The sequence below is a fragment of the Numenius arquata genome, chromosome 10 (assembly GCF_964106895.1).
Source record: "Numenius arquata chromosome 10, bNumArq3.hap1.1, whole genome shotgun sequence".
Taxonomy (NCBI): Eukaryota; Metazoa; Chordata; class Aves; order Charadriiformes; family Scolopacidae; genus Numenius; species Numenius arquata.
The window spans coordinates 17527546-17550499 of NC_133585.1; the positions used below are offsets into that span (position 1 = coordinate 17527546).

At 40.6% G+C, this 22954-nt stretch overlaps 1 protein-coding gene across 1 annotated transcript; it reads left to right on the top strand.

The window, feature by feature from the left end:
* Positions 1 to 403: 403 nt before the first annotated feature.
* On the top strand, positions 404 to 22205 carry SIRT1 (sirtuin 1). The gene is made up of 9 exons (XM_074154688.1): positions 404 to 887; positions 3453 to 3569; positions 4953 to 5194; positions 6518 to 6670; positions 9410 to 9557; positions 12796 to 12875; positions 17075 to 17261; positions 18620 to 19180; positions 20128 to 22205. The coding sequence occupies exons 1-9, from the start codon at positions 404 to 406 to the stop codon at positions 20448 to 20450; spliced, it is 2295 nt and encodes a 764-aa protein (XP_074010789.1). The 3' UTR covers positions 20451 to 22205.
* Positions 22206 to 22954: the final 749 nt, after the last annotated feature.

The window sequence follows — 22954 nt, forward strand, 5'->3', positions numbered from 1 at the left end:
GAGCTCTTGCTGGAGGAGGGAATGAGTAGGGGGCGTGGGGAGTGTGTGAGATAAGCTCCACAGGAACGGGCTTCCCCCTTCCCGCCGGGAAGGACACCACACCGCCATGCTGTAAAAGGCCCATATCGCTCCCCTTAGCGTCGGCCGCCCGACTCCCTGTCCCCTGAGGAGGAGCCGCCATCTTGCGAGCGCCGCCCCTCAGCCCGCTTGCCTCCCTCCCCTCCCACGTGACCCGGTTTGTTGTTGTTGCGGCCTCCGCGGGGCGCGGGCGCCCGCGTGGGCGGTGGCGCGGTCACGTGCTGCCTTTTAAATCGCTCCCGTGGGTGAGGGTGGGGGGAGGGGGCGGCTGCGCGCTGCTGCGCCGGGCGCGAGCGGAGGGGGGCAGCGGTTGCTACTCTCCAAGATGGCGGACGAGGAGGCTCCGCTCCTACGGCCCCGCCGCGGCGGCCCCGCCGAGAGCGACGAGCCCGCTCTGAAGCGCCAGCGTCTGGACTCGGAAGACGGCGACGGCGGCGAGTGGGACGCGGCGTCCGCACAACGCCCGGCCCGGACCGTCGCCGCTGTGGCGGCGGAGCTGCCGGGCGCGGAGGAGGCGGCGGCCGCGATCGCCGATGGCGGTCGCGGCCGGGCGGAGGAGGAGGAAGAGGAGGAGGAGGACGACGACGACGACGAGGCGGCGGCGGTGGTGGTGTGGAGCGGCGCGGACAATAGGGCCGGGCTGCGGGGCCTGCCCCGGGCGGAGCCGCCTCAGCCGCCGCCGCGGCAGCAGCGGGGCCGGGGGGAGGGGGCGGAGGCGGCGCCCGGCGAAGAGGCGGCGGAGGCGGCCGTTGGCTGCAGGCGGGCGCAGTGTTCAAACGGGGCGGCCGAGGCGCCGGCCCCGCACCCCGGTGAGGATCCTATCCCTCTCTCCCCTACTCCCTCCTTTCCCTATCTCCCCGGGGGACAGGCCGCCTGCCGGCCCGGCCCCCTCCTCCCTGCGCCGGCGCTCGGGGCTCCCTCCCCGCGGCAGCCGCCCGGGCTCTCCCGCCAGGCCGGGCTCGATGCTGGCCTGTGCCGGGCCCCGGGAGGGCGGGCGGGGGCGGCCACCCCTCAGCCGCCGTGCTCCTTCCGTCCCCCGAACCCTAACGCCGAACGCAAAGTCGGGCGAGCTGCGTCCCTGTCCGTGAACGGGACGGGTTCTTATGCCAACCGGTCCCTGTCAGAGCCTGCTGTCTCTTGTGCTGGGCTTCACAGAAGGAGATCGACTGGGCTCTCGCTTCTGAAAACGCTTATTTTGCTGTGTTGCTGGCAACAAATTATTAAAAATGAAGAAATCAAAAGCCCCGTTTCCCTTTCACAATCTCTGCCGTGGTAATTATTTCATTTCTGTTTCTTGGAAACGCACACAGAAAGCACAGGAGCGCCAATCTTGACCAATTTTTAAAATAACTTCACATTATGGTCTTGGTTAAGATTTCATTTACTGCGGCAAAAGCTAAACTATAATCTTCTAAGAAGTGTCTTGTTTGAAGCATACTCTTTGGGCAGCATCAGTAGAAAAGTACCTTGCACTGCATTATTGAAGCAGATAGGTTTTGAGGGGGTTTGGTTTTTTGTTTTGTTCTTTAAGGCAGTGCTTTGGAAAGGCTTCTTGAAAGGGGTAAGATGCTGCATTCTGCCAGTAAAGTCTTTACATTTTATCCTGGAATGCAGTTGAAGACATTTTACCTTTAAACGAGTAAAACTCAACGGAAAATTTCTGCCTGTGCAAAAGCAACCCAAAGGCAACAGAGCTGTACGATAAGCTCAGACAGCCTTGGTATTTAAAAACTTCATCCGAACACCACAAGAGTAAAGCTAATGGTCTCTTATATGAAGCCTTTTTGCTCAAGTTACTCGGATCCTCAGGCATGTTTTGCTGTGGATTGCTTAGTTCTGGCAAGCCTTCCCTTTATTCCTCTGAGGAACCAAATGAATACACAGAGTGCTACATTTTAAACTGCTACTTGAGCCTGTTTGTATCTGTCACAGTGTTTCTGAAATACATGACAATGTGACCTGTATATGATGAGTCTTTAACAAGGTAGACTTTGATTCTTCACCCAGTCGACTAAAGGTAGTTTTCATAAAACTTGCACTTACTGATGTGTACTAATCAACTTTTTTGTTCTTCATAATGTTTTTTGCATAGTATGTTCATTGACTGCATGCATCACGATGTGAAATGCTGTAAATATGTAGATTAATAATAAGAAATAGTAATGTCAAAAGAGCACCTGTGGTCTCAGAAGAAGACAGCAAGTACAAAAAGCAAATTTCTGTCCTCTACCTTTTTCCGTTCTAATCAGAATAAAGTATTTCTGCAAACAAGGGGAAGAACAGGACAACACAATCTCTGAATAAAAAATGATGGTGTTTTGTGGTGTTCTTTATTTAAGAATGAAGCAAAGTAACTTAGCTAAAATATTGTAGGGGTTTATTCAAACAGATTGAAAACTGTTATAGTGATTCTTTGCTTTAGAGAGCATGAGTGAAACTTGTTCTCCTTTGTACATAATCTTATATTTTCAACAAATTCAGCTACAGTTGTTCTTGCTATTTCTAATAAAAAAGCCAGTAACAGAAGTTTAGTAGTCTATATTCTGATAAGCTGCTCAGGTTAAAATTTGAATTTCCCCATCAATATTAGCTGAAGTACTGCATGCTGTAAGACAAGTATCTCCTCCTTCTTTGGACTCCTTCATCTGGATCCATGATGAAGTTAGATTGAGTTACTCTGGCTGAAGGCCATGAGCTGGGCTGGGGTAGCAGTGTGGTACTCTGAGCCAAACCCAGCTGCAGGGTGAAGTGCGTGAGAGAAAGTTTGTGAAGGTGGTTCAAGCCAGTACATTTTCTGTCAGAATTCAAATCTCATACAAGCCTGTATGTGCAGGCTATTGCAGCTCAGCTGCAAGACAACAGCCTAACCACGGTCTGTAACTTGGTTGTATCCAAGTGTGTATTTGCGGGTTTCTTTTAAAATTTTGTGCTTTGAAAAACCTACTCAAAGAATAGTCTATAAATGGTGACACATTCTCATTTAATCCAGTTTCTCACTGAGCTGAATAGAGTGAGAATTGTAAGAGAAAGGAAATTTCAATTGTACTTTTAAAACATTTGGATTATTTTTAAGGTACAAAAAAACTTTATGTCTAACGCTTTATAGAACAAAACTTTGACTAAGATTTGACTAAGGTCAACATCCAGCCCGCTAAAGCTCAGTATTAAGATAACAAATGTACTGAAGGCTCGAAAGCATATCTATAAACTTTAAAAAGGTAGACATTTTCTGTGTCTAATTGATGAAACTGCCTATTTGTAATTAATTGCAATTAACTTTAAAAGCATAAAAATTTAGGTTTTATTATATATTTAAATATGTATCTGTGCCATTTGGCTCAAGTATAACCCATCACTGTTGTGCTGTCTTGCAGATAACTTCCTTTTTAGTGATGAAATCATAGCCAATGGGTTTCACTCCTGTGATAGTGATGAAGATGACAGAGCCTCACACGCAAGTTCTAGTGACTGGACCCCAAGACCACGTATAGGTAGAAGCCTATATATTGTTCTTAGATGCTGTTTGCCTTTGAACAGTTACTTTCTTCCCAGTCTTCAAATGATTTCATCTGTGGCAAAGAAAAAGGCAGTTGCTGCTTTTGACCGGCTTAGAGTTGTTGACTGTATTCTGTATGTTATTTAAGGAGTTTAAAAATTCACCTCTTTAAACTTGCTGTATTTTGATTAAAATTGTCGATGTCTTTTTTTTTTTTTTGTGTAGATACCCTGCCATGATCCATATTAAAAGCATACACACAGACTCACTAAACAGATTTATGGCATATTTCTAGCCTATTTACTTAGTAGCATTAATACTTTAAGGAACAAGAAGATGCATCTTGTATGATTTTAGCCAATCTATAGGGCTCATTGTCCCAAGCGTTACATCAGTTTGGGAATTATTAGTTTGCATATATATTGCATATTAGCAGTAGAAAGTAGAAAGGTCTTGCCTCACACAGAGGCAAGGTAACTGGTATGGTCCTTGGTGACTTGTGTGGGACAGGGACTTCCAGGGCACAGTGGCATTGGGACTTGAGGTCTTTGGTCTTACGCAGGCACGATAATACCGCGGTGTTCATTTTGCTGGTATTGATAAAAACAGCAGCAAGAAAACACATTATGACGACACAATATTCCACTTAAAATCTGTCCATCTGTTGTCTTTGCTGATCTCTTGTTACAGGATCACTGTTGGTACCTTTTGGGTGAATATGTATAACAGTTGTTTTCTTTATATGTATTGTAAATAGCCTTAGTGATAGCTACTTGGGTCATCTTAGTCAGTTTAACTTCTTAAGATTTACCTATTTTTCTTCTACGGCTCTAATCTCAAATGTTTCTGGAAAGATTGATTTGATGGCTCTAGGAGGTCATGTCTGAAATCATTAGTGTTAGATGACTAAAAGAACAACAGAAATCCACGGGTTGGTGGGCCCTATTTATGTCTTTAGAGTGAAGTTTTATAATATGACTAGAAAGGGTATGTGTGTTTGTTGTCTCTTCAGCTTATTACTGTAAACACCTTACAAAATACATGCTGGAAAATACAAATGAAGCCATAATATGGAGATCCATTGTGAAAATCTTGTGCACCTCTAAGAGCCGTCAAGTTTGCTGTGAACTGAGATTTCTACCTTGACTTACTTGCTATGAAATCCTTCATGGGTTAACATAAAATAATAATAAATAAGTAAAGCCACTAGCTATACTATCACTTCAGAATTTAAACCAAAACATATAGGGGTTTTCATGAGTGAAGTACTAAGTTGCATTAATAAAATTGTAGTAGCAAGCCTTAATAAATGGGAGGATGATCATAATCTGAAATGCTTTACTCAATTTTAAATATTTATATTTCTTAATTTTCTTAGGTCCGTACACTTTTGTTCAGCAGCATCTCATGCTAGGTACAGACCCACGGACAATTCTGAAAGATCTGCTGCCAGAAACAATCCCTCCACCTGAACTGGATGATATGACACTGTGGCAAATTGTTATAAACATTCTTTCAGAACCACCAAAAAGAAAAAAACGAAAAGATATTAATACTATTGATGATGCTGTGAAACTTTTACAAGAATGCAGAAAAATAATGGTCTTGACTGGAGCTGGGGTACGTATTCCTGCAATGACAGTAAGAGAATCTATAGACAGTTGGTTAAACGCTTATCCCGTGCTTTACAGCGTGCAGATGATGTGACCCTCGCAAGGTTCGTAATCCAGTAGTTGTGCTAGATGGGAAGAGGAGGCACAGCTGCCCACTAGAACGATGCACACTGCAAGACTGGAGCTTAAGTTGGAAATGAGAAGATCTCTCTTATAAGAAAATATTTGTAAACATTTAAACTCTTAAACAGTTGCTTCCATGCAAAATAGTTATGGAGTAAGATCACATCTCCCTGTTCCAAAACATTTTCCATCCTGGTCATTTTTTCATTTGAAACAAAGGTAATGATTTTTTAAACAAAATCTCAATGGCTCTCTTAACATTCCTGATGGAGCTAGAGGGACTAGAAGAATAGGACACAAAAAGGAAAAAAAAAAGGGTCAGAGGGAGGATTATAAAGGAGCGTTTAATTAGATTTCAGTAGACTGAGTTTTCCTTTTAAGATGTGCCACTCTGTGATGGTTATAAGATTGATTAATCACTGTTTTACTAAAGATAATTTTTAACCGTTGTACATTTACGGCTTTATACCCATGTACCAGATCAATATATGAAAGTCGATCATTTTCTGTTGTTCATACACAGAGGGTGTGACACCATTCAGAAAAGATGAGCAATTCAAATTAGCTTGTCAGAAAAGCACTGCTACTTCTGTTCCCCAGTCTTGCTCTTTCTATAATTGCTATCACACACCTATTTCTCCTCTTCCCATACCATTTTGGGGTAGTCTGAGACAATAAACGTTAGTCTTTATTGACTACTACAATGCTTTGATAAATAATGTTTGTTTATCAAAAGGCATTTATTCATCAAAAGTAAGAATCTATTCTGTTACTGCGTTAACATGTAAAAAAGAAATAAAAATCAACCACCTTGTCCAAGCCTAAGTTGGAAGATCAATGAATGCTCACTAATCAAATTTAATGCAACACTATTTTAAATTTTTGTTTACTTCTGACAAAACTTCCAGTAGTAAAAGTAAGTTCCGGTGTCCTGTAACTGCCTGTGTGAATTGTACTAAAGGGTTTTTTTCCCAGTTGTCAGACTTTGTTTCTGTGCTGTTTTTTCTGCTTGTTATTTGGGATTTGTCATATTGGTCCAAAAAAAAAGATAAAAGGAAAAAAAAAATAAATACCGAGAACCCAGACTGGTTTTGTTCTTAATGTTTCTGAGCACTGTGAGCATACAGAAATGTGGTTTCCCAAATAGTCTGTATCATAACAAGTCTTAATAGTTTTGCTTATTTCAGATTGCAAAAATATATTTCAGGTGTCTGTGTCTTGTGGAATACCTGACTTTAGATCAAGAGATGGCATCTATGCACGCCTTGCTGTAGACTTCCCAGACCTTCCAGATCCTCAAGCAATGTTTGATATAGAATACTTCAGAAAGGATCCCAGGCCATTTTTTAAGTTTGCAAAGGTATGGTTTTCCAACAGTTCTTATCTTGGTCAGTAAAGAGAGATAACAATATTAAAATGCGTAAATCGGATATAAAACTATTCTGTTAACAAAATGGTATCTTTGTCTTTTCTTATAAACAAGACAGAAAAATATGTTAATATATTGAATTTACTTCAATGAGAGACCTCATTCAGTGGCATAACAGCGCTCTCCTTGGGCAGGTCTTTGCAATGTATCAGTTTTGTATCCTCAGTGTCACCTCAGTCATTGTGTGCAGCCACATATTAGCCTTATTAGGAACATTTAGCAACATTCTCTCTCTTTTTTTTAAGCTTATTTTTACTGTTCCTGTTACAAATTCATTATATATACAATCATTCTAGACAGTGTCTCTAGTTTCAGGGAGGATAAATAAAAACTTGTTATTTAAGCAAACCTCAGCAGTCTTAGCTGCTCTTACTTTCTCTGACAAATGAAAGAATATGAGAAACTTTCGACCAGCACGTGAGTGATGTGGAAACTACATTTGAATTTGATATACTGTGGCATGCTGTTCAGTGTCATACAATACATTCACATTTTATCATTGTACATACAGTTGAGTAAAGCAGTTTCATGCACTAATAAGTTTGTTCTCGTGTCAGGTTTTGATATAGCTGTGACAAGGACATGTGCATCTTAGAGAATGAAAGCCTTTTTGCAGGGACTGTGTTCGCTTAAAAGCGAGAACGCAGCAGTTTTGGGAAGGATGTTAGTGATTCTAAAAGTTTAATTTAAAAAGCAGGGAGTACATCTCCAAGACAAGAAGGAATTGTAGAAGCTGTAGACATATGTAGAAACAAAAAAATATTTGATTTAGTTTGGAATTTCCTTGGGAGAAAAAAAATCAAACCCAAAATATTATAAGAATTACTACAGGACCTGTAATGACTTGTGCAGATCAATCACTACTAATTATGCTCACTCTTTCTTCCCTTTGCTCACAATTTATGCTACTGCTGTACTATGTTTTAAAGATTGGAAAGGGAAAAATCAATGCATTCTTCAGCTGCTTAGCTTTCTCCCAAAGCCTCCTATCCAGATACCAACATATTTGATGCTTATTAGTATATTCAGCTCCTTGGGTTTTTAATATTTAATAATTAAAAAAAAAACCCAAACAAAAAACCCACAACAGACAAAAAACTGAACCCACTTGAAGCCTGTCTATATGCACGTTTTACCAGAATAGACCAAATCCAAATTTGGCTGATACTTTTTTACTAAAGTAATTTCTCCTACTTCTCCTTTTCCGTCCATCAGCTCAGTCAGGATATTCATGTATTATTCCATGAAATCTTTACGTTCCTTTAATTCTAGGGGCAAAGAACAGCCAAATAAATTTGCAGAGCTCAGTAGCAGAACACGTCTTGCTTCTTCAGACTAAGATATAAAAGCTGTTAGGACCACATGAGTATCTGATTATAATCATGTAATAGGCTATTCGTAATCTAGGTAAGAGCATTAAGAGCAGTCATTGATCATTGCTGCATTTTAACTCCAAAGACCCGTGTAGCTTCAGAATTACGAGTAACTTGACATATTTTGGGGGAATGCTTTCAAAAAGTCTTTTTTGTTTGTTAATAGTTAGGCTATATGGTAGCTGAATGCAGAGCTGTCACAAAGATTAATTTAACAGTTCACTGTTGCACTAGAACTTTTGGTTCAGTTTTAAGTATCTGCTGGTAAAGGCAGGCAGCAGCCTCCTCCTTGCCAACTCTCATTTGGCCAGCGACTCTTGTGCTTTTTCTGTACAAAGGCCTCACTTTCACAGGTGAGACTCCAGCTCAGTTGCTCTTCAGTGGTGAGAGTGACTGGAGAGCAGAGAGTCTGGAATTCAAGTTCCTCCCCCCCCAGATAAGTTCTCCTGAGAAACAGAGTGGTGGTGCTGCTGCTGGTGTCCTCCTTGTTGCACAGAAACCAGAGGTACCACCTGGGCTAGTCAGCTCGAGACGGAGGTTCCTAGTATGAAGCTTTCAGCTGGGTGCCTACATTTAATTTTTCCTTTTGGCAGGCTCCTTGTTCACTGTAAGCAAACATCAAACCATTCTACAAAAATGCCTAGGTTTTTTTCCATATGCTCTTTAAATATACCTACCTCCTCTCCCTCGATCTAATGGAAAGGCTAGGTGTCTCTCAGGCACAGTGGAATTGCTCTACTGAGCCACATGGTTTTAATTTAATAACTGTTGTAACCAGCTGAATTGTCACAGCTGGTCAGAGTACCACCTGTCTTTCCCCTGTATCCAATATCATTCTGCTTTCTGGGCTCCCAGAAATCTAGGAATGGCTGCTGATAATGCCGATGAGTAAAAACTGCTTTTCCCAAGCCAAAAGACCAGAATCCAAATTCCTTGTGAAATTTTTGCCTGACTGCAGTTAAACCATATATGTTTCTAATAACAAATATTGAGGTTACTTGACACTTAGAAAGGAAAAAAACTTTCCTATTTCATAGTTCTCAAAACCAAAAAATACCTAAACCTTTACTTTTATGCTCTGTGAAGAACAAAATACCAACTTTCACATGCAGCAAATCGTCCTGACGTGATCAGAAACTGAGCTGTTAAGAGCTGGATCTGAGGGAAATGGCAAAATGCAAAGGGGGTGACAACATTAACTGCTGACATAATCATTATTGACAATATGCAGCCCTGTGTGAATTGCTGGAGTTGGAATAAAGTCTTACACTTTCTAATGTACTTCTGAATTCCCTAGGAAATCTATCCAGGACAGTTCCAGCCGTCTCTCTGTCACAAGTTCATAGCTATGATGGATAAAGAAGGAAAATTACTTCGCAACTACACTCAGAACATAGACACATTGGAACAGGTTGCAGGAATCCAAAGGATAATACAGTGTCATGGTTAGTGGTTTTAGTTCCACTTTTCTTATGTGTAGGAATAATTTTTACTGGTGCATGTGACAAGGTTAATTGCTATTGGAATTGGTTTTTGGAATGTTTTTTTCTTGAGTTGGTATCTCTTGGCAACAAATACTCTGCTTTTAAAATGTTGAAATTTTTTTTTAGGTAGCTTAAGTACTTAAATCAGAAGTGTTTTAAGTGGAAATTTCTTTCAGAAATTATGCCTGATAAATGGTGGGGTTTGTCTCTCAGTGAAGATCCACACCCTGTTCGCACAAGCTTAAACCTTAACTTTTCAAATGCATTTGGTGCTTTTGTATATTCCTGCATGAGAACACAGTGTGGAAATCAGTCTTTTCATACGTCGCTCTCACTATTAATGGAGTTAGCTGTTACCCGATTCCTTATTTTGAATATATTCCATTGAAATCTTAAAACACCCTGACACTTCAGTGACTTTACCTCATGTATAAAATATTGCGGATTAATCACCTGTTCAGTTGAACTGAACATCATTTTGTTACACCTTCAGTGTCGTAACCATTCTGTAATTAAGATACCAAATTAAGGGGAATCTCTTAATTGCTCGATGTGCTTTCCATTTCCAAGGACTTACAGATGTCAAGCTAAAAGGCCAAGGATCCATTTTTAAGAAAAGGATGCAGAAAATGAGTTCTTAAAGTGCACGCTTGGATCATTTGGTAGACTTCCAGCAACTAAAATGTTTAAAAGCAGTGTTAGCATGTTTGTAAGACCTGTCAGTCTAATTCCACCTTTTCCAGGGGCCATACTCACTTGGTCTCCTTATCTACAAAGCTTAGCTCAGTGCCAGATTCATCAATTTTCTTTATTCAGAGCAGATGTGGTGTTCTGTCATGACCAGACAGCACACAGTAGAATCCTTCCTGTCGAATAACCCAAATCGGGTGCCAGTTTCCATTTGTGCTTGGTGTGTTACGCATTTTCTTTTGGTTGTCATTGTGTATTATCATGAACTTCTTACATGGCTTTGTTTTCATCCGTCACTGCCACATTCAAGCTTCCTGTTTTTTCAGTTGCACACTACAGTGATCTGATTTCAGACCATCTTCAGTGTATGTCCTGTATAAGTTGATTGTAAATTAAAAGGATTCTTTGAAAACATGCTATAGACTTTGAGATTTTGAGGCCTCTGGAAATTAGCAGAGCTTGTTTTGAGCACAGCAAGCTTTATCTGACATACAGTTACGCTGCTCTTTAACAAATGCTAGCTGACTAATGGTAGTGGCTAAAGAGAAACTAAAACTATTATTTAGGGGTTCATAATGCTATATTTATTCTATCTTTATCGCCTAGCTGTAGCAATGACAAGTTAATCATGAGTGTGCCAAACGACAAGGAACCCTGTAATGATTTGTGGAGTTCATATATGAACCTTTGAACCTATTTCCCACTGCAGTAAAGTTGCTACTATGAAAACTGCTGTATCTTGGATGCATTTTCTGAATTTAAAATGGCTTTTGCAGTAAACCAGCATGTCTGGAGCTGGATCGTATTCCTTGCCGTTGCTGTAGCTGCACGATCAGAGGCAGTGGCCTGCTGGCTACCCGACTCGTGCGTGGGGCATAGAACTTATTGATCAAATCCTTTTGACGGTGAAAAATAACTCACAAAATAGAGTTGCATGCAGGTTGCAACAGACACCTCAGGTAGGGTTAGGTCTGCTAGCCTGACAGACATGTCCCTAACACACTGTATAAAGGCCCAAATTATTACTATAAACAAATTATAGTGAGCAAATAATAACTGTCATACTTCCTGTAGTCTTTGGAATCCCTAAAGTTCTGGGAGTTGCAATGCTGAGCAAGCGTTTCACAACCTATGCACTTGCCACGCCAGCAGTGATTAGCGGATCCGAACTACCGGTTGTGCATAAATTGTCTACTCAGAGTTTTTCTGTGCTCTCACTCTTTGTCTTACCCAGATACAATATCTCCAAAGCACATTTTGTTGTTATACTTAGCCCCGGAATACCTTCCTTTAGCAGTGTAAGTGTTGATTGGCTGCTGTGTGTATGTTACGAGCAGAAAATATCTTTGGTTTGTGTGGCTTAAAATAATACTCCAGATAAAGTTTTGGTACCAGAGGTTTTTAGCTGTTCCTAGCTTCTGCAAAGCTTTCAACAACTTAACCATTACCTTTCTAAAAGTTTGCTTTTGAAGACAGACCTTTGTACCCCCCTGTACATTACTCAGTCACAGAACTTTCTTACTGCCCATGTATCACCATTAGAAATTAGAGCGCTCCATACTTTTGCTGTGTGAGTGACACATTCCAGTGCAGGGTCAAAGAGATCCCCAAATATTTTTATTTTTTTTTAAGCCTTGTTTCATGGTTAAGAGAAAATCTGTCATTTTTTCACTTTATCCTTCAGCATTCTGTCAACTTCTAGCATTATTATTTCCACAGATAAAAGGCCTTGTAGGCCTTTCTCTCCTGGACATGGGCACACCAAGAGGCCACTCTAGTTTGCCACAGTGACTTCACACAGTATTTCCTTGTGTGCGGGATAAGCTTTCCCTTTAGACCAGTAGAGACACGAGTGCCCTACCAGATACTTGGGCATCACCTTCAGCTGCTTCAGAAACATGCCAGTTAGTTAGAGCTATCAAGTGGCTGGATGGAGCAACAAACTTAACGTGGTCTTGCCAAATAATAAACACTGGCCAAGCTGGGTACCGCTTCAGAGCAGTATTTCAGTTTGAACAATACAGCTGCAACTTCTCACTTCTGCTGAAAAGAACACTACTGCTATTTAGTTGCCTGTAGCGAAGTTTTTACTAACCCATTTTCTTAGTTATTTTGCCCTACTGTTTCTTGAGTTTACATGGGTTTGTGTCCCGGTGCTGCTGTTTGCAGAGGCGCTGGCGCTACTGTTAGTTGTGTAAAGAGGAACAGGGAAGGTTCTGTTCTCTTCTTGTATATGCTTGCACAGGTTGCGGGAACAAGGACACAATACAATTTTTGTAGATACGCATGTGGCATATTTACTCCTAAAACAAGATTTCTCCTGACTAACATCTAGAAGAACTACTTTTAGTACTGCAAGTATCTTCTCTTCATTTTAAATTACTTTTTAATGACTGTTTTTTGTAGCACTGCAACATAATAGCCTTTGTGTCAAAACAACTTGGGCAAAAAGACCCAAGTTTGAATGACTGAAAATCCTTATTTCTACCATATGGGTTTTTCTCCTCAGGTTCCTTTGCAACAGCTTCCTGCCTGATCTGTAAATACAAAGTTGATTGTGAAGTTGTTCGAGGAGATATTTTCAATCAGGTAAAGATTTACTTTAACTCACTGCCTAGTTCTAATAAGTAACTCTCAAAAAAATCCCAAAATACCACTCTTGGATTGCTTAAAAGATCTGCTTTTAAAAGGCTACATATCTTTGCATGTATTTCATAAAAGTGCCTATCTATTTTAGCATTTTCTCTAGTATTTAAAAGTATACTCAAATACTGTACTGCAAAAAGTAGGTAATGGGAAAAAGCAGAACAAAAGCATAAGAGTCCATCTGCAATGGCACCTCCGAGAAAAGTAGAGGTTAAAAAGGTAAGTAGAAAGTTGGATTTATACCTGTTTTATGTTAATCTGAACTCACGGTCACACTGAGAAAGCATCCTTAGCTATTTATAACACCAGTTGCTCTTTGAACGCTTACCTGCATTAAAGATATGTTTGAACTGTAGATGAAGCATGGAGACATTGCTAACTACAGAGCAGCCTCTGAGCAGGGAAGGAAGAGGGGACCAGGTGAGATGTCTGATGTGCGCTTTCTAGGAGTTGTGAACTGTTCTGTATTCCCAACTCCCCACATCTGTGTGTGAAGTGCCCCAGGGCCAAGGCAGGAGTTAGTTCTGCTCTGTCAGAGTAGATGAACCTTTGGCTTGGTGAGACCCTCTGTGCTCTTCTTCCCCTTATTTTGAAGGATCAGAGATGATGATTCTCTGATCAAAAAGATCATTTTTACTAATGGAAGGGGACTCTTTTTCTGAAGGCTCATGTTTTGATAAATGCTTAGAGTCCACAGTTGCAATTTTAGATAAGAAACATCGAAGGGATGTAAATCTTTCAGGTATTACATTTGAAATGGAACTCAATGAAAACCTTTCAGAAGAGATCTTTGAGTTAAAGCTTTAAGAAACGTGAATCTCATAAGCCTGAAGCTTTGCAACACTGAAATATTGAATGTGAAATTGGGTTTACTTTCCTATTTTTGAGAACTTTTTATCTTACAGATGTTTGCTGCTCCTTTACCTTCAAAGCCAGCTGGTTGGAGTCCAGGTTTTCTTCCTTCTAAACAACCATTCCTACGCATTCTGTAATTTTGTGTTTTGATTGTTAGTGGTCAGGACTCCTCCTAACAACACTTTAATCGTTGTGTGTTTATGTGCTGAACCAAACTCCTGCCCCAATGGCCAGTCCCTGCTGGTGGTCAGTAATGGAAGCATGAGGAAGTGGAAAGAAGACAACTGTAGCAATGATGCTGAATAATAGAACAAAGAGGGCTCTTACTCCGGAGATGAGGCTGAAGGAGCTTTTTACACTCAATCTCTCAGCCCTAAACTTACAGTACTGTTGCCAGGTATATCTTTCCAAGGCAGGCTCTAGCTGTAATACTGGGTTATTTTCATAATGCAAAATAAATATGGTTATTGCCCAATATCATTTCACACAACAAGAAATAGCACTATTGAAAGAAAACATTTCGTTCCTCTTTTACGCCTGAAAAAAAAAAGTTCTATTTGCCATCATTATCTTTATTCTGTAGCCTGCATTTCCCAAACCAGTGCTATGCAGTTTGTCTGTTGCCTCTCTAGAATATAGAATCTGGTTCCTTAGAAACATTTTCTGTACTTACGAAACAAAACACTGTCCATTTCAACAGCTTTGTTCTCTAACATGTTCCCCTTCACAAAAATGATTTTAGCACCTGAGTCCCAATAGATAGTCCAGTTTCTAGTCTCTGCTGTCCTCCACTGTTTGAAAGTTCAGTTGTACATGGGCCCCAGGTCCTTAGTTTGCCCTAAAAATACTACCTTTCTTTTGTCTGGTCCATCCCCTAGTGGTTGTTAGCGCTTCACAAGGAAGCGAGTCTAGCTAGCATCTTTCTGCCAGGATTTCCTTTCAAGATATTATAGACTGAGAATTATCTGAGATTATCTGTTTAGAAAACTACCAATTTCTTGTTGCTACTCTTCATTCTTTTGCCACTTCCAAGATAACGTGCTAGTTCCCTGTAGCGTGATTCTTTCTCTTGGTTGCTGTGCACAAGCATCCTTCTGGGTGAGAAGCAGCGTCAGTTATAAATCACACCAATAGAACTTGTGAGTAAACCAATTATCAGTCACTTCAAAAAACAGCACTTTTACGTGCTTTTGACTGTTTTAGGTAGCTTCAAGAAATAGCGAAAGGGCCTCAGATTTAGGAAGAAAAGGCCCAGGAAATGGAAAACATGCATCAATTCTTGGATATTCTTAAACCAACTTAATCTTTACTAATCTTGTTTTTGATACACAGATACCATCAATAGTCAATAAGAAATTCCATTTCTCTTTCATTAGACATCAGCAGATGTGGTGGGGTTTTGGGGGAGTGCTGCTTCTGGAGGGAAGGAGGACCCTAGGCAATTGAGTGGCCAATTATCTAGCTTTAACTTCTTGGTATCAATTTCAGCTCTTGGAATAGATCTTCCCCCTTACTGACGACCTTTCTGAGGATTAGCAGAGAAGCTGGTGAGTAGTGTAGTGTTGAAACACATTTATGGACCCATTACAGTGACTCAGATGATGTGGCTAGGGACATCAGTTGCTCTACAGAGATCCACTAAGTCACAAGTCATTGGACTTCCTATAAGAAATGATGGAAACAGAGTTAATATTACTTGGTCTCTTTAAATCAAAAGTTAGAGGTCTTCATTTCATCTTCCTCCTAATACAGAGCAAATTATTTTCCCTCCTTAAGCTTCCAACTGAAAGTGCAAGGGCATCCCTAACATCAACAGAAGAGACAACAGGGTAAAAACCTTCAGAAAAGTTTAAACTCTTTGTGTGTTATGAGCTCTCTCTAAGATGTAAAGATCCGAGGAAAAACTTCAAGATTCATTTTACTCATTCTGTTCTTTTTTGGGGAGTTCTTTAGTTGGTTTCCCTTCAGCGTGGGGTTACTACACACTCTTAAGTTACTGCTCACTCCAAACCTAGTGAAGGTTTCCTCCATACCAACTCCTAGCTCTTGTGCCATATTGCTTCTTGCACATCCCTCCCACAAGGTTTGCTTCAAAGGATTGGATTCTTTGTTCAAAGACTTAAATTTTTTGGGCAAAGTCCTTTCACACTAGATGAAACTTGTGATGTTTTCTCATATAGAAAGCATTGTCTTTCGTCCTACTGCAGGCATCCATAAACTAGTTCTTTGATTTAAACTTTCTAAGTTCTGTATTATTTTTTCTGCATATACTCTGTGTACAGGAGAGAGTTATTATGCGTTTAACTGTCAGTTTTCATGTATTTTCATATTACAATAGGTGGAAATATACATCTCTTTACACAGCACTAATTTACTTCTGATGACCGCTATTGGATTGCAGCTACATTTAGCTCCTTAGATTTATTCTGGGGTATTGTATTTTAACACTACAGCTGAGAAGACTTAAACTATTTAAAAAACAAATCACTCGGTAGTAACTGAAGTATTGTCTGTACATAAAGCGCTCACCTTGCTTTTCTCTCTGAAAAAGTCTTGAGATAGAAAGAGTTGAAAGAGGTCCCAAAGATCAGAAAATCCTCTGGTTTTGGGAGGAAGGGGAGCCTACTTCTTCACAAACATAACTCTCATCCACTTTATTTAGCGCACAGGGATTCTGCTCTGTTTTTGGAGGAATTGGACGAGTTTAAAATGGAGACCAGCCAAAAGTTCTTTCCTATGCACTTGTCCTGTATGCTTTTTGCTAGCCACCTGCAACTCTGCCATGTTGCTTTATGTATATATAACACACGTACCCTTTTGGAGAGGAGGAGAAAGTAGAGAGGTAAAGCTGTGCAATACACTCTCTGATTAGGAAGGGGTTTATATGATATCCTATAATGGAAACTGACAGTGAAATCGTAAGTTTTTGCTCCGATTAAACCAAGAAAAATATATTCCTGTCAAATAGTAGGAGGTAATTACCTATTGGTGCCGAGTAGGACTTCTGGACTTTGGCCTAGCTGTCAGATAAGAACTGTGGTGTAGATCTGCATGGTGTCTCCCTTTTGACTTAAGAGGATTTTCTCTTTATTCCTGCTCTAGTTTTATTTCTGTGTGCAGTTGCTGCAGGCTAGCGTATTGTCTGTATATCCAGAGAAAAATGAAATGAGGAAATATCACTGAAACTTCCTTGTCTTTTGCCAAAATAAGTCATTGTGAATTGCTAAAATCTGAGGTTTTCAAGGGCACAGCCTTGAATTGTAGTAATAGAAGCTGTTCTAATGCAGGTTGTACCTAGATGTCCCAGATGTCCACCGGACGAACCGCTCGCTATCATGAAGCCAGACATAGTGTTCTTCGGAGAGAACTTACCAGAGCAGTTCCATCGTGCCATGAAGTATGACAAAAATGAAGTTGATCTCCTTATTGTCATTGGGTCTTCACTGAAAGTGAGACCAGTAGCATTGATTCCAAGTAAGTGACTATCTCTGATAATATTTTCTTCCAAAAATTTGGATCAGAAATGACATTCTCAGTTAAGAGCTCTAAGAAATGCTTTTGGCTTGATTCAGTGAAGAAAATAAGATTAATTATCTGCTTTTCTAAGACAAAAACTGTGTAAAGCTGAAGTGCAAAATAGAGAAAGTAACAAATTCTAAGTGCTTTTTCTACACTCCAGGCAGATCTCAAGGTAATGAAATGATAATCTGAAAAAGTACTCTCCTAAAACTTGAACGACTTTGTTCTGAGATTCAATTCATTTCTCTCCCTGCTTGCAGTATGCTTTCAGAGTTACTTGAAAGATTTAGAAAAGAATCATCTTTAAAAAGATAAAAAAATCAGATCAAGTACCTCAGGTGTCTCAGTTGTAGCTCATTATAAAATCAGTACTGAATACTGAATGGTACACAGTGTGCATTACGTAGTGTGTCACCGCCTGGACCCTTAGCTTTTAAAAGCGATATGGAAAAACATCTCTGCCAATGTACATTAGAGAAAAAGGACCTTCAGGAAGGCTGGGAAAATACCATGAGGGGTGATGTATTTGCCTACTGAGTGCCAGACTTACTGGAACTAAAGAAATGCTCTTCACCTGTAAGCCTGAGAAGGACACGTGCTTAGTTAACATCTGCTGTTAACTGGGAACAGTGCTGTGCCCACAGCCTTTGTAATAACGTCCTCTTCCCTACGGAAGAGGCAGAGCCTAGTGTTTAGGCTGATGGGAAATGCAGAAGGACTGGAAAGTTAGGATCCCCTACTCAAACCATTGCTCTTTCTGGTTCCTAGAACTGGATTTCATGAGCTGGTTATCTGAAGAATCAATTCTAAGTTACCACACCGGTGGGGTTTGGAAGCCCAAATGTCAGAAATGCGCTGAGCAACCCTGTACAGTGTAGATTGCACCTGGAAATATGTTGACCTAATTAATGGGATGTCATTTACCAGCCGTATATTCTTCATGTGCACTTAAGTACATAAAATGAATGCGCATAATCAACACAGTTCTTGTAAGAGATAACAGTACTAATTTTAATAATCTTTTTAACACTTGACCAAACATTGCTGTAGTCAGTATTTCTGTGCATGTGTTTCTCACTGATGGAGTAGAGGAGCACTTTTTACTGGAATAAACAGGGGGAAAAGTCCAGATAGGCTACTGTGGGCATAGCTGCTTAAACTGCTGTTGTTAAATTTGAGATTTGCTTGTCTTCTTCCTGGTCTTGTTGCAAGCAAAAGTATGATGAGAAGTCTGAGGAATTAAACTTTAAGTAGATCTCTGCTGAAAGTAAAACTGAAGTGACTACCTTTAAATTTTCTTTTTTTATCTACAGGCTCCATCCCCCATGAAGTGCCTCAGATCTTAATTAATAGGGAACCTTTGCCTCATCTACACTTTGACGTGGAACTTCTTGGAGACTGTGATGTTATTATTAATGAATTATGTCAAAGGCTAGGTAGTGAATATACAAAACTTTGCTACAACTCAGTAAAACTTTCAGAAATAACAGAAAAGCCTCCACGAACGCACAAGGAGCTGGAAATGCACTCGTCTGAGCTACCGCCTACTCCTTTAAACATTTCAGAAGACTCTAGTTCACCAGAAAGAATGACTCCACCAGATACTTCGGTGTTGTCTTCAGAACAGCCGCCTGAATGTAAGGTAGAAATCTGTGATCCTGCCTCAGAAACTAAAGGGACCTGCACTGAGGAAAAACTTCAGGACACACAAACATCGTCAGAAAACCCTGAAAATGCTACTAGTGAACTAATGAACTCTGAAACAATGAAGGAAAATGGATCTAACAATGGAGAAAATAAAGAAAAACATGAAATATTGAAGAAGTGCTGGGTAAACAGATCTGCAAAGGAACAGATTAGCAAAAGGCTGGATGGTAAGTGTTAACTCATTTCAATATTTTGGGTTTTTTTGGCCAGATGTTTATTCTAGACTTACTTTAAAACAATAAATAAGTTGCCTTGAGGGAATCAGTGGGGTTTGGGGGTTATTTTTGTTCAGACTGAGTGTCTGAACTTATCATTGTATCGCTTATTTCTTTTGGGGAAGCTGATAGGAAAGCTGTTTGCAATTCATAATAGGTTTTATACGTAGCGATTACATACTCCCTAAAAAGACCAAAGTTTAGAAGGTTGAAGGTGAATATCAAAAAATAAATCCGTTTCCAACATTTTCAAATGCGTTTTCAGAAAAATCTAGTTTGATCCTCAGGTGTGAGGAAGCCGGTCACAGTAGGTGATAATTTGGTGTGGCAGCCACCTTGTAGAACTGAAAGGTGACATCAAGACAAGAGCTGAAAAGCAAATCTCCCACCTGGGGCCAGGCACATTTTGAAGGAAACTTTAGCCTTTCCAAGGAAGCCTCCCAGCAGGGAGTCTCTTAACTGATGTAACGAGTTACCACACTAGAAAATCAGTGTGGATGAAGAACCAGGGATTAAATTGCAACATTCTAAAGCAAAGGCTGGTTTTTTTAAATTTTGTCAGATACTCTGTGCAGTGGGTGCCAGTTCTGTTACAAGTAACATCAATCCAGCTGTGAATATCTGTACCCATGAAAAAAGCTGCTGAAGGTTACAGTTCAAATGCTCTTTTGTGTTAAAGGGAGGGGGGAGAAGGAACGCTGAGCTCCCCAGTGAAATACTTGTTCTGTGCTTTTCCTAATGATACATTGAAATAAAGGGGTTTCTAACAATCTGATTTGTCACTTAAAGTTTCACTGATGAAAATACACATCTGCAGGTACGTTCTAACCAGAAGTTTGCAAGATCTTTTATGAATAATTTACCTCAGCCTCTTATTGACTCGTGAAATTCTGTTTCAGGTACTCAGTATCTATTTTTACCACCAAATCGCTATATTTTCCATGGTGCTGAGGTGTACTCAGATTCTGAAGACGATATCATATCTTCTAGCTCTTGCGGGAGCAGTAGTGAAAGTGGTTCGTGTCATAGTCAGAGCTTAGATGTGGAGGATGAGAGTGAGATCGAAGAGTTTTACAATGGCATAGAGGATGAGGATGCTCCAGAACGGGAAGAGGAACCTGGATTCGGGGACGAAGGAGTTGAACAAGAAGAATCGGCAGCTGATGAATCAGCGTATACAAATGAAGCCGCAGGGACCGATCATCCAAGCAACAAGTTGTAAAGTGATCACTGACTGGTTACAGGAACCTCCCACCAGCATTAGGAGCTTTGGCATGTCAGAATGAATGTTTACGTCTGAATTTAGAGCAGCAAAACCATAAGGATGTAGTGTTTATAAACAACTAAAACAGATTTTCATGCTTAGTTTTTTACCTTTTTCAATAAAATTCTATTACTGCGCACTCAACACTAACTCATCTTTTTTTTTTTTAAGGTACTAGGAATATCTAAGAAATTGTCACTATGTTCACTTTTAAGTTCATCTGTCTGATCAGGCATCCATGTATATAATACATATTTTTGCCTAATGAATTTCAGCTTATATTATTTTTAAACAGTTTTGAAAAAGCCATTGGAATGTTAAACTAATATAAAGGGAACAGCTAATTTAGACCAAAGAATGGTATTTTCACACCTCTTGCTTTGTAACAGTTTGGTTTATTTAAAATCTTCTTATGCTTCTGCTAAACCTTTCATTCTCGCCTAGTCTGTCATTAAACACTGGCATTTTCTAAGACCTTCTGTGGCAGCTAATTTTTTGCTTTAACAGTTACTTTGTATGTTTGAGACATACTTAAATGTGAGTAGGTAGTTAAATGGAAACAAGACAGTGAGCACTTGAGAAATCCTATGTTTTTTTAGAGGGATGAAGAAGTGCTGTGAAAATGCTTAGGTTACTGAGTTTAATACTTCCTGTGGGCATGAAGCGACGTTGGCATTGGCTCCTTAGCAATTATAACACTGGCATTTTAGACCAAACGGATCCCCCCTGGTAGCAGTTTTCCGTGTTGTACAGCAGCTTGCATTACAAATGGCATTTGATAAATTGCCACGGCTCCACTGTGGAAGCTTGGCCCAGTTCAGAGTAGTGTTTCCACCAGCGCGTGAGAAGGCGCAGAAGAAGTAACCTCTTCCTTTCTACTTCCTGATGCAACAAAACCAGGAGAAACTAACACGGATACCGAGAGCGTCTGTTCCACCGCTGAGTGGATAAAGCACGGATCGAGACCCTAACCTGGAATGACCCTGTTCTGAGGTCATGGCTGAGGTTGGGAAAATAACTTCCCCCCTGGGAGCTCCACCTTGCACACTGAAAGCCAAGCAGCTACTCCAAGTATTACGTTGTACAGTCCAGCGCGGGGCTGCCTTAAAACTGGATGTTGCGCATTTCCAAGTGCGGATTGTTTCCAAGCCTTTAGAACTATTTTGTAAAATTGCACAGTGCAGTAGTAAGTGAAACAGCATTTTTCTATAAACCACTTTTTCAACATCGGCCCAAACGAACTCTACGGTGTAGATTATTCATATACTTTGCTTTACTATTTATTACGTTTTGGAAGATGTATAGTGGCTGTTCTTTGAACATAAGATACATCAGTGAATAAATATTTAAGAACAGCCTCCTGTATTCATCAGAAAATGTTGGCATGTTGTCTCATTGTCCAAATTCAATACAGTTCTTATTTGGCTACACTAAAGAATGCAATATGTTTAGTTTTCACTTGCATGTCACAATGTATTAGTTTGTGCTATAGGAGATATTTTAAATTGAAATACTTTGTTTTAAATTATTTTTACAGTGAGGATTGTTTTCTGCTCTTTTATATTGTATATAGTGTCTTTTATGTAATCTACTGGCATATGTTTTGTAGAAGACTGTTTAAAATGACTGGCTATCTTCCTGCAACTTTTGAAATACAAAACCAGTGTTTTATACTCGTACACTCTGTTCTAAAGTCTATTAAAATTGTCATTTAATTTCTGGTTTCTGTTAATTTCTAGTTAGATCTTAAAAACTTAACAAAAGCTGCCCTATAAAGGCAAGGTACGCCCTAGCTAATGGAAGGCTTTAGGTACTAAATTACTTTTTTCCATCTGCCCCCTTGGAAAAAAACCACAAGCCTGAATGAACGTAGCCTGCCCTGTCCTTGGTAAAACAACCTCCTGAACCACAATGCAACGTGATCCTTCAGAAAACTGCCCTTCTCCTTCCCAACCCTGTGTTAACTTTAGATGGATTTGCTGAGCAGGAGTGTTTCTTTCTGCTGGTGTTCCCGTTCCTCGCGGCTCTGCCGCTCCCCCCACCACCCGGCCCAAAGCTCCTCGGCACTTGCACCTTCCACCCCAGCCCTGAGCAGCCACGTCCAGGAGAAGCTTCCTCTAAGGGACCCGCAGCGCACAGGAGTTCAGGGCACGTTTGGGCATCGCGCACACAAACACTTCGTGTGGTGTCTTCAGGCCCGCAGTGCCGGCAGGTGAAGCCTCTGCTTCCCCTGGGGTGGTCTCCCCACCCGGAACAGCCACAGCTGAAGCGTCCTTCGTTTGCCCCGTGGCTTCCTGGGGCTGCAGCTGTGCAACACAACACACACATCCTGCAAAGACCCACTCCTGTTGGCCCTCAAGGGCCAGGGCCCAGTTTAACTGGTTTTCCACTATGGAACACCTGACTATTTTGAGGATTCCACCGTACTTCTGAACCACCATCCCTCAAATATATGTTAAATT